The 12,282-nt window shown below is 40.2% G+C and overlaps 1 protein-coding gene across 1 annotated transcript in view; it reads right to left on the reverse strand.

Moving 5' to 3' along the window:
• The window catches only part of CFAP44 (cilia and flagella associated protein 44), a 153,147-nt gene that overhangs the window by 18,757 nt on the left and 122,108 nt on the right, over nt 1-12,282 (reverse strand). The window contains exons 30-31 of the mRNA XM_023213354.1: nt 2,460-2,570; nt 482-612 (exon numbers count right to left, since the gene is read on the reverse strand). Coding sequence (XP_023069122.1) covers nt 482-612; nt 2,460-2,570 — 242 coding nt within the window. The remainder of the gene's footprint in view (nt 1-481; nt 613-2,459; nt 2,571-12,282) is intronic.

A 12,282-nucleotide genomic window follows, 5' to 3' on the forward strand; every position in this document is an offset into this window, starting at 1 on the left:
TTTTAGCTTGGTGGTCTCCAACATGGAATGCATGCACCTCGGATGATAACAAAAAATCATCTATTGGGGTATAAATTGAAAATGTCAGAATTTCTATTTCTATTTATTTTTATCTCCTTCTATTTAATTTCTGTTTTTTGTGGATGTTTCCTACTGTACAAAATATATAATAGTTCATAAATACAATTTATAAATACATATACATGTATTGTATGGGGAGGGGCTCCATTTTCATTTTTTTTACTTATAGAGTCAACTCATCAGAAAAGTCTGGAGACCAATGACTGAGATAAAGTAAGTCCAATTATCAAAAAAGCAATGTCCCCCACCACAATTTAGGGAGAAAAAAACCTGGCCTTAACATTTGAAATGTTTCTTTTCTGAGAAGTCCTAACACTGTCATTACTATGAAAAGGCAATATTGTAGCTAGGAGGATGTGTAGCATTTTGAGAGGATAAATAAGTAGAGAGATCGCCATACTTTTTTTGACAATGTATCATATTCCTTTTTGAGGTTATCAACAACTTTCTTTTCTTCAACTAAAGCCTCCTCAATGTCCAGCCTTTTCTCTCGAAGTTGAAGGGTGAGCTCAAAAAGAGCCACATCACAATCTGCCAAGAGAATTAAAATAAAAACCAGCCTCATTTGTTATGGAATGTGGTAGTACTAAAACTGTGAATTTTGGAGATTCAGAATCAATAATGTCTATTTATGGATCCACCCTAGCCAGCTTTTAAGACACTTACGGCTTAATTGTTCCAGGTTGAAATTATTAGCAGTATTAATAACCATAATAATAATAATAGTGTTGATGTTGTGAGCAGTACTCTGAAGCAGGCTTTGTGCTAAGCCCTCTATGTACATTATCTCGCTCAAGGCTCATAGATCCTGCAAGGCAGAAACTATTGTTCCCATATATAGGTGAATACCTTAAGTCTCAGAGGGGTGACATAACTGGTACATAACAGAATGGGATTCAAGTGCATTATCTCTCTATTCTTTCCACAGTATCACACTAAGAGCCACCTGTGTCTACCAAGTAATAGAGAATGTAGAAATGGAATACTAAAACGGAATTCAGGGAGTTTAGACCTAGCCCTAGTGCTATCACCACACTAACTCTGAGTCATTGCTCAAGGCATTTAATTATCCTGCTAAAAAGTAATGAGTCAGCATTAGAAGGTTTGTATGCTCTAGTTCACTCGTAAATATTATGATTTTTAAAGACCATTGTATTCAAAAGTAAAACAAGATCAAAATTTTATCTGAAATTAAACTTTTAAAATTTAATTAAAACTTCATTTGAAATGTCTAGAAAAACAAATTACAGATCCCAAAACGTCTTTTTTCTCTACTGAACCGTTCATCTATTGAAACTGTAAGAAATTGGTCTGGCTGCTCCAGATAGGTTTCACCAGAGAAAACAGTGAATGTAAATTGCTAAGCATTTCCAGGAGACTAGTCAAAATGACCTTACAAAACAGATTTGCAACACAAAAATTTGAATAGGTTTGTCAAAAAAGGAGATTACTCTAAAATATATATGTCAATTACAGTCTGGCATTTCTCTATAAAATTAAACTTGCTACGCAATTTATAATTCTGAATCAACTGTCAATTGTCTGCATATTATTTGTCACTCATAAATGGCTGCCTAAGAGAACAGATAATAAATCACCCAGAGAGCCCCCAAAAGTATTCATTAACGTTTTCCCTGACCATACTATTGGAAATAGCAACGTTCCTCTCCGCCCTCACTCCTGCACTCCCTTCATTTCTTTTCCCATAGCATGTACCATCCTCTAAGATTCCGTTTAATTGACTTATTATATTTATTGTCTTCCTCCACTAGACTATAAGCTCCATGAGGATGGAGGAGTTTGTTTTATACTTTGATGTATCCCTAGCATCAGATAAGTGCCTGGCACATAGTAGAAGTTGAATATTGTTGAATTAAGAAATAAACATCCTAGCTGGGCGCGGTGGCTCACGCCTGTAATCCCAGTACTTCGGGAGACTTAGGCGGGTGGATCATGAGGTCAGGAGATCGAGATCATCCTGGCTAACATGGCGAAATCCCGTCTCTACTAAAAAAAATACAAAAATTTAGGCGGGCGTGGTGGTGGGCATCTGTAGTCCCAACTACTCGGGAGGCTGAGGCAGGAGAATAGCTTGAACCTGGGAGGTGAAGGTTGCAGTGAGTCGAGATCGCACCACTGCACTCCAGCCTGGGCAACAGAGCTAAACTCTGTCTTAAATAAATAAATAAATAAATAAATAAATAAATAAATAAATATTCTTATACTTTAAAAAAGGTATTCATTAGACTCTATTCATACATTTTAAACTATCCTTTTTTTTGAATTATCAGAGAACAGAGAAACCAAAAAAGGGCCTTCTCAGTATTGCCAATCAATATTCACACTTCACAGAGAACACATGGTTTTATCTAACTTACTTGTTGGGCAAATAGAATCATCAAAAACCTCATCTTCGGATTCAGACTCATCCTCATCACTCTCCAAGCTAGATTCTTCTTCACTTGATTCCTCACTCTCCTCATTTTCATCTACAGAAAGAGGAGGGCATTGTTAACAAAGAAGCTTCTATATTCAACTAAATACTAGATTTTTAAAGTAAACTATTTTTCAATGAGTTAGTCACTAGCAAAATAACTCAATATAAGAGTTTAAAATGGTTCAGGACACAAAGAACACAAACCCAAATGCCTGCAGAAGGTTGTGCGGTTACTATCAATGCAAGTCAGAGGGGGCTGAGACCAACTGCCAAGCTGTAGATACACACAGTCAGTAAAATAGACGCACAATTCCTAACTCATAAGGTGCTCTAAAATCAGGAAAAAAACTTTTTCCCTTTTTTTCTTTTTTCTTTTTTTTCTTTTTTCTTTTGAGACAGGATCTGGCTTTGTTGCCCAGACTGTAGTGCAGTGATGTAATCTCAGCTCACTGCAACCTTCACCTCCTGGGCTCAAGCAATCCTCCCACCTCAGCCTTCTGCGTAGCTGAACTACAGGCACACACCATTATGCTCAGCTAATTTTTGTTTTTTGTTTGTTTGTTTTGTAGAGACAGGGTTTCGCCATGTTGCCCAGGCTGATCTTGAACTTCTGAGCTCAAGGGATCTGTACAACTGGGCCTCACAAAGTGCTGGGGTTACAGGCTTGAGCCACTGGGCCTGGCCCTGAAAAGATTTTCGTAAGTTATCTGACATGAAGTAATGATCTTTATAGTCTTTATTTAACTTGGTATGAATATTCATGTTTTGCTGCAGAAGCACTAAGATGTTTGATTTTGGGATTCTGTACCAGAACTTGCTAGTGGTATCATGTTGACAAAGACTTTCTCCTTTGACCCAACTTGAGCCAGGCTTCTCTGAGTCCTTTCTCTGACTAGTTCCTGACCTTGAGCTGTGTCCTTAACCTATTTAGTCCAATTCTAGCAAGAATCCTGCAAGTTAGTTTAGAAAAAATTCCCCACCCTTGATATCTGATGAAATTCCTCATCACTCAACCCTTATCACCTGGCTTGCCCTCCACAAAAAGTCCTATTAAAACAGTCTAGTGAAGAATTACCCTACTTCTTAGTAATTTTCCATCCACTGACCCCCACTCTGTTCCTTGGCTATAAATCTCCACTTGTCCTTGTTGTATTCAGAGTTCAGCCCTCTCTCTCTTCCCTGCTACAAAACCGCATTATAGTAGCCCCCTGAATAAAGTCTGCCTTATTGTTTTTAATAAATGTCAGGAATGATTTCTTTATAATATCACATATAATATCTTCAGAAATATATCTGAACACAAAAATACATCTGTCCCCAAGGGTTTTGGATAAGGGGTTGTAGACCTTTCCACTCCAACCTGCCCCACTTTCTTTTAAAACACCCTGAGGCCATCTGTGAACTACAGATCACCAATTTACAATTTATAAATACAGCTAAACATTATGTGCAAAACAAACATAAGAAGACTCTGAAAAAAATGGAGAGAAGAAAGTAGAGCAACTATGTGCCTTAGAACCTGAGGAACAACACTGTGGCGAGTTCCCTGGATATTCTTTTAGCCTCATCTATCTCAGACTTGGAGAAGAGTAAGTTGGCAGCCTAGAAACACCAACAGATCTATAGATACGGAAAGCTTTAACAAAAGCTTGCTGTCTCTAGCCAAAGGACCAGGAAAGGGGCAGCCTAGAAGGAGAGAAAACTTTTAGACAGTAACTATTCTATTCCAACCAAACACCACAGAAAAACTCTGGTACAATCCCCAACTAAATCAGCAAAGGTTAAGTGGGGAGGCTAGACATCCACCCTCACAGGGCTGTAATTAGGTGTCCCAACACTCCCACTGGATGGTGATAGAGAAGGCCAAGTAGGGAGCCAGTACATTTATTCATGCTGGCTGGTAACCAGCCTCGCCCCCACCCTCAAGATGCCTGTGGAGGCCATGTGATAGCCTGGACTTCCACTCCCAAGGTCAGTAATTAGGTACTCTCCCCTCTCCCCTCAGGGGTGGTATCAGAAGAACATTAATAGAGAGTCAGGACTGTCATCATCATCAATAAGTACTCACCATCCCCACCATGTTGATCATAGAAACTACACGTGGAGCTGGAACTCACAGTCATATAGCAGTATCCAAGAGGTCCCCCATCCCTTGGGTGATAATGAAGTCTGAATGGGGAATAGGGACTTCTACCTCCATCAATAGTAAGGAGACTCCCATCCCTTTCCTTGTCAGATTAGTGTTTGAGAAATTTGAGTAAAACAGAAAATTTAAATAAGATCCAAAGTCTCATAATATAATATGAAAGTTTTTAGGATTCAATTAAAAGTCACTTATATCTGATATGGTTTGGATATGTGTTCCCACCAAATCTCATGTTGAACTGTAATCCCCAGTGTTGGAGGAAGGACCTGTTGGGAGGTGACTGGATCATCGGGGAGGAATCCCCTGAATGGTTTAGCACCATCCCCTCAGTGCTGTTCCCATGACAGTGAGTGAAAGTGAGTGAGTCATCATGAGAGCTGGTTGTTTAAACAGTGTGGTGTGTAGTGCATCCTCTCTCACTCTCTTGGTCCTGTGCCTGCCATATAAGATGACTGCTCCTATTTTGGCTTCTGTTATGAGTTAAAGCTCCCTAAGGCCTCCCTAGAAGCAGGTGCTGCCATGCTTCCTCTATAGCCTGTGGAACCATAAGCTAATGAAACCTCTTTTCTTGTAACTTACCCAATATCAGGTATTTCTTTATAGCAATGCAAGAATGGACTAATGCAATCTCCAACTGAGTGAAAATAGAAAATCAATAGCTGTCAACACTAAGATGACAGAGATATTAGAATTATCTGATAAAGTATTTAAAACAGCCATGATAAAAATGCTTCCATGAGCAAAATTTGAACATGCTTAAAGGAAATGAAAAAATTCAAAGCCTCAGCAAATAAATAGAAATTATAAAGAACTAAGTGAAAATTTAAGAACTGAAAAATACAATAACCAAGTGATATGGTTTGGCTCTGTGTCCCCACTGAAATCTCATCTTGAATTATACTCCCATAATGCCCATATGTTGTGGGAGGGACCCTGTGGGAAATAATTTGAATCATGGGGGCGGTTTCCCCTACACTGTTCTCATAGTAGTGAATAAGTCTCATGAGATCTGATGGTTTTATCAAGGGTTTCCGCTTTTGCATCTTTCTCATTGTCTCTCGCCACCACCATGTAAGAAGTGCCTTTCACCTCCTGCCATGATTCTGAGGCATCCCCAGCGATGTGGAACTGTAAGTCCAATTAAACCTCTTTTTCTTCCCAGTCTTGTGTATGTCTTTGTCAGCAGGGTGAAAATGGACTACTTTAGTAAATTGGTACCAGTAGAGTGGGGCACTACTGAAGATACCCAAAAATATGGAAGCGACTTTGGAACTGGGTAACAGGCAGAGGTTGCAACAGTTTGGAGGGCTCAGAAGAAGACAGGAAAATGTGGGAAAGTTTGGAACTTCCTAGACACTTGTTGAATGACTTTGACCAAAAGCCTGATAGTGATATGGACAATAAGGTCCAGGCTGAGGTGGTCTCAGATGGAGATGAGAAACTTGTTGGGAACTGGAGCAAAGGAGACTTTTGTTATGTGTTAGCAAAGAGACTGGGGGCATTTTGCCCCTGCCCTAGAGATTTGTGGAACTTTGAACTTTGAGACAGCTGATTTAAGGTGTCTGGCGGAAGAAATTTCTAAGCAACAAAACATTCAAGAAGTGACTGGGGTACCGTTAAAGGCATTCAGTTTTGTTCTTGTTTTTTTTTTTTTTTTTTTTTTTGAGACCAAGTCTCACTCTGTCGCCCAGGCTGGAGTGCAGTGACACGATCTCGGCTCACTGCAAGCTCTGCCTCCCGGGTTCACACCATTCTCCTGCCTCAGCCTCCCAAGTAGCTGGGACTACAGGTGCCCACCACCATGCCTGGCTAATTTTTTTTTTTTTTTTTTTGTATTTTTAGTAGAGATGGGGTTTCACTGTGATAGCCAGGATGGTATCCATCACCTGATCTCGTGATCTGCCCACCTCAGACTGCCAAAGTGATAGGATTACAGGCATGAGCCACCATGCCTGGCCTAAAGGAATTCAGTTTTAAAAGGGAAACAGAGCATAAAAGTTTGGAAAATTTGCAGCCTGACAATGTGATAGAAAAGAAAAATGCATTTTCTGAGGAGAAATTCAAGCTGGCTGCAGAAATTTGCTTAAGTAAATTAGGAAATGTTAATTCCCCATTGTCATTGGGAATGTTAATCCCCAAGACAATGGGGAATAGATCTCCAGGGCATGTCAGAGGCCTTCACACAGCCCCTCCCATCACAGGCCTGGAGGCCTAGAAGAAAATGGTTTCTGGGTAGGGTCCAGGGTCCACGTGCTGTGTGCAGCCTAGGGACTTGGTGCCCTGAATTACAGTCGCTCCAGCCATGACTGAAAGGGAACAACATAGAGGTGGGCCATGGCTTCCGAGGGTGCAAGCCTCATGCCTTGGCAGTTTCCACATGGTGCTGAACCTGTGAGTGCACAGAAGTCAAGAATTCAGGTTTGGGAACCTCCACCTAGATTTCAGAGGATGCATGGAAATGCCTGGATACCCAGGCAGAAGTTTGCTGCAGGGGTGGGGCAGTCATGGAGAACCTCTGGGGCAGTGAGGAAGGCAAATGTGGGGTCAGAGCCCCCACACAGAGTCCCTAGTGGGGCACTGCCTAGTGGAACTGTGAGAAGAGGACCACTGTCCTCCAGACCCCAGAATGGTAGATTCACCAACAGCTTGCACCATGCACCTGGAAAAGCCACAGACACTCAACGCCAGCCCATAAAAGCAGCTGGGAGGGAGGCTGTATCCTGCAAAGCCACAGGGGTAGAGCTGCCCAAGACCATGGGAATCCACCTCTTGCATCAGCATGACCTGGATGTGAGACCTGGAGTCAAAGGAGATCACTTTGGAGCTTTAAAATTTGACTGCCCTACTGGATTTCAGACTTCCATGGGCCCTGTAATCCTTTTGTTTTGGTCAATTTATCCCATTTGTAATGGCTTTACTTACCCAATACCTGTATCCCCATATTACATAGGAAGTAACTAGCTTGTTTTTGATTTTACAGGTTAATAGACAGAAGAGAATTGCCTTGTCTTAGATGAGACTTTGGATTGTGGACTTTTGGGTTAATGCTGAAATGAGTTAAGACTTTGAGGAACTGTTGGGAATGCACAACTGGTTTTGAAATATAAGGACATGAGATTTGGAGGGGCAAGGGGTGGAATGATACGGTTTGGCTCTGTGTCCCCACTGAAATCTCATCTTGAATTATACTCCCATAATGCCCACATGTTGTGGGAGGGACCTGGTGGGAAATAATTTGAATCATGGGGGTGGTTTCCCCCATATTGTTCTTGTGGCAGTGAATAAGTCTCACAAGATCTGATGGTTTTATTATGGGTTTCCACTTTTCCATCTTTCTCATTTTCTCTTGCCACTGCCATGTACGAAGTGCCTTTTGCCCCCTGCCATAATTCTGAGGCATCCCCAGCCAGGTGGAAATGTAAGTCCAATTAAACCTCTTTTTCTTCCCAGTCTTGGGTATGTCTTTATCAGCAGTGTGAAAACAGACTAATACACCAAGATAAAAACTCAACGAATGAATTCAACAACAGAATAGAAAGGAGATAGGAAAGAATCAATAAATTTAAAGACTGAACAATAGACATCATCCAATTTGAACAATAGAAAGAAAAGAGAAAAAATAAAAAAATAAAACCCCAGAGCCTCAGGGAACTTTTGGATTATAATGAAAGATCTAATATTTATGCCATCAGAATACCAAAAGGAGTGAAGAAAGAGAGTGAGAATGAAAACTTCCCTAATTTGCCAAAAGACAGGCTAAGGAATTTGAATTCCAAACAGGATACACCCAAATAAATTTACACCAAAACTCATCATAATCAAACTTCTGAAAACTAAAGACAAAGTCTTGAAAGCATCAACAGAAAAGTGACACATTAACTATAGGGGATACATCTTCTCTGCAAGCCCTCCTTCCTACCTGCCAGTCACTCCCGGAGCCCTTGCCTCACCACCCTGCAGGAGCAGGTACACAATACAGCCTTTGCAGCCCAGCCTGAGTGCATTGCTGCACCTGAGTAGTTTCCTGGCAACTGCGGAGCAAATTGGACCCCCCAATGCAGCTGGAACCTGACCCTGACCCTGAATCTTAAGATATCCCAGTGTCTCCAGGGCCGTGGTGCACAACTCCAGAGCATGGAACCAAGATGTATGGCCAGCACTTGAGTTGGGGAGGAGCCCTCACTCTCAGAGTACTGAGAAGGGTGAGATACATGGGTTCCTGGGCTGGGGTGAGAGTGGGGCTTTCTTTCCTTTGCAGGGCCAGTCCAGAAAGGATGTTGCATATCTCCCTGCTACAGTCTTTGTGCAAGGGGGCCCCACGGCCTGGAACACCCAACAACAACAACAACAACGACAAAAAAAAAAAAAAAAAAAACACAGGCACAGTGCCACTGATTGGAGGGGCTCCCCCAAGGCCCAGGAGTGGACCTGGTGAGTGGGCCATCTCTCCCACTCCCTCACCCCTACTTCAGAGCACACTTGCAAACACAAGGAAATACTAAAGAGCTGTGCAGCCGGGTATTAATGCAGCTACTGGCCACCATTGTTTTTGTTTTTGTTTTTTTCCTTAACAGTCTAAAATGACTGAAATGACAAACATAAAATTCAGAATCTGGATGACAAGCTCATCGAGATTCAGGAGATAGTTGAAACCCAATCCAAGGAATTCGGTAAAAATGATCCAAGAGCTGAAAGATGAAATAAGAAAGAAGAAAACCAAACTTTTTAAAGTTTTCAGACATTTTCAGAAAGAAGAAAACCAAGCTTCTAGAGCTAAAAACCCCACTACAAGAATTTCATAATATGATTGGAATATTAACAGCAGAATAGACTAAGATGAGGAAAGAATCTCAGCTCGAAGAATGCTTCTTTGAGTCAACTCAGACAAAAATAAAGAAAAAAATTTAATGAACCAAATCTCTGAAAAATATGGGATTCCATAAAGAGAACAAATCTATGACTCATTGGTACTCCTGAGAAAGAGGGAGAATACGCAACTTGGGAAATATATTTGAGAATATTGTCCACAAAAATTTCCCCAATCTTATTAGAGAGTTTGACATACAAATTCAAGAAATACAAAGAACCCCAGCTAGAAACTATACAAGATGACCATCCCAAGGCACATGGTCATTAGATTCTACCAAGGACAATGCAAAAGAAAAAAAAATCTTAAAGGCAGCTAAAGAGAAGGGTCGAGTCACATACGGAGGGAACCCCATCAGGCTAGCAATAGACCTCTGAGCAGAAATCTTACAAACAAGAAGAGACTGGGGGCCTATTTTCAGTGTCCTTATAAAGAAAATAAATTTGAACCAAGAATTTCACATCCTGCCATACTAAGTTTCAAAAGCGAAGGAGAAATAAAATCCTTCTCAGGCAAGCAAATGCTGAGGGAATAAGTTTCAACTAGACCAGTCTTAGAAGAGGTCCTTAAGGGAGTGTTAAACATGGACTCAGAAAAAAAAAAAACAATACCTGCTACCACAAAAACACACTTTAGCACACAGCTGACAGGCACTATAAAGCAACTACAAAATCAAGTCTACATAACAACCAGCTAACATCATGATGACAGGATCAAAATCACACATATCAATACTAACCTTGAATGTAAACGAGCTAAACACCCCACTTAAAAGTTAGAGTGCCAAACTGGATAAAAAGACAAGAACCAACCATCTGTTGTCTTCAAGAGGCCCATCTCAGATATAATTATACCCATCGGCTCAAAGTAAAAGGATGGAGAAAGATCTACCATGTAAATGGAAAACAAAAAAAAAGCAGGAGTTGCTATTCTTATATCAGATAAAACAGACTTTAAACCAATAAAAATTAAGAAGGATAATGAAGAGCATCACATAATGATAAAGAGTGCAATCCAACAGGAAGACTTAACTATCCTAAATATATATGCACCCAACATTGGAGCACCCAGATTCATAAAACAAGTTCTTCCTGGCCTAGAAAAAGACTTAGACAACCACATAATAATAGTGTAAGACCTCAGCATCCCACTGACAGCATTAGACAGCTCATCAAGGCAGAAAACTAACAAAAAAAAAAAAAACTCTGGACTTAAACTCAACACTTGACCAATTGGACCTAATACACATCTACAGAACACTCAACCCAACAACTTAGAATATACATTCTTCTCACTTGCACATGGAACATATTCTAAGATTGACCACATGCTTGGTCATAAAGCAAGAGGAAAAGAAATAACTATAATTAGAGAAGAACTTAATGAATTTGAGATATAAAAATCCATACAAAAGATTCATGAAACCAAGAGGTTTTTTCAAAAAAATAAACAAGATTGTTATATCACTAGTTAGATTAACAAAGAAAAGAAAATGAGAAGATTCAAGTAAGTATAATTAGAAATGACAAAGATGGCATTACAACTTATCCCACAGAAATACAAAAGATACTCAGGGACTAATTATGAACACTTCTGAGACTATTATGAACACTTCTATGCACACAAACCAGAAAATCTAGAGGAAATGGATAAATTCCTGGAAATATATAATCTCCCAAGATTGAATAAGGAAGAGCTTAAAACAGTGAGTAGAACAATATTGAATTCTGAAATAGAATCAGTCATAAAAAATATATAACAATGAGAAAAAGCCCTGCATCAGATGAATTCACAGCTGAATTCTACCAGACATACAAAGAAGAATTGGTACAAATTCTACTGAAACTATTCCAGAAAATTGAGGAAGAGGTGTATTAGTCTCTCTCTCTCTCTCTCTCTCTCTCTCTATCTATCTCTCTCAATATATATATAGATCTATATTTGATCTGGCAACTGCAGAGCAAATCGGATCCCCCAGTGCAGCTGGAACCTGACCCTGACCCTGAATCTCAAGATATTCCAGTGTCTCCAGGGCCGTGGTGCACAGCTGAAGAGCATGGGAAATATATCTATAGAGAGAGTACTTAATGAAGTTATATATATGTGTATATATATATATAAAATGAAGATATAGAGATAGATGTATATTAAGGAGTTTATTAAGTATTAAGTCACATGATCACAAGGTCCTACAATAGGCTGTCTGCAAGCTGAGGAGCAAGGAATGCCAGTCCAAGTCCCAAAACTGAAGAACTTGGAGTCCAATGTTCGAGGGCAGGAAGGGTCCAGCATGGGAGAAAGATGTAGGCTGTGAGGCTAGGCCAGTCTAGTTTTTTCACATTTTTCTGCCTGCTTTATATTCTAGCCACACTGGCAGCTAATTAGAGGTGCCCACCCAGATTAAGGGTGGGTCTACCTTTCCCAGCCCATTGACTCAATAGTTAATCTCCTCTGGCAGCACCCTCACAGACACACCCAGGATCAATACTTGCATCCTTCAATCCAGTCATGTTGACACTCACCATCACAGGAGGGATTCCTCCCTAAAACACTCTATGAAACCAGCATCAGCCTAATATCAAAATTTTTTGGCATAGATATGATGAAGAAAGAAAACTTCAGGCTAATATCCCTGATGAGCATAGATGAAAAAGTATTCAACAAAATACTTAGCAAACCAAATCCAGCAGCACATCAAAAAGTTAATTCGCCATGACCAAACAGGCTTTATTCCTGGGATGCAAAGTTGGT

The sequence above is a fragment of the Piliocolobus tephrosceles genome, chromosome 2 (assembly GCF_002776525.5).
Source record: "Piliocolobus tephrosceles isolate RC106 chromosome 2, ASM277652v3, whole genome shotgun sequence".
Lineage (NCBI taxonomy): Eukaryota > Metazoa > Chordata > Mammalia > Primates > Cercopithecidae > Piliocolobus > Piliocolobus tephrosceles.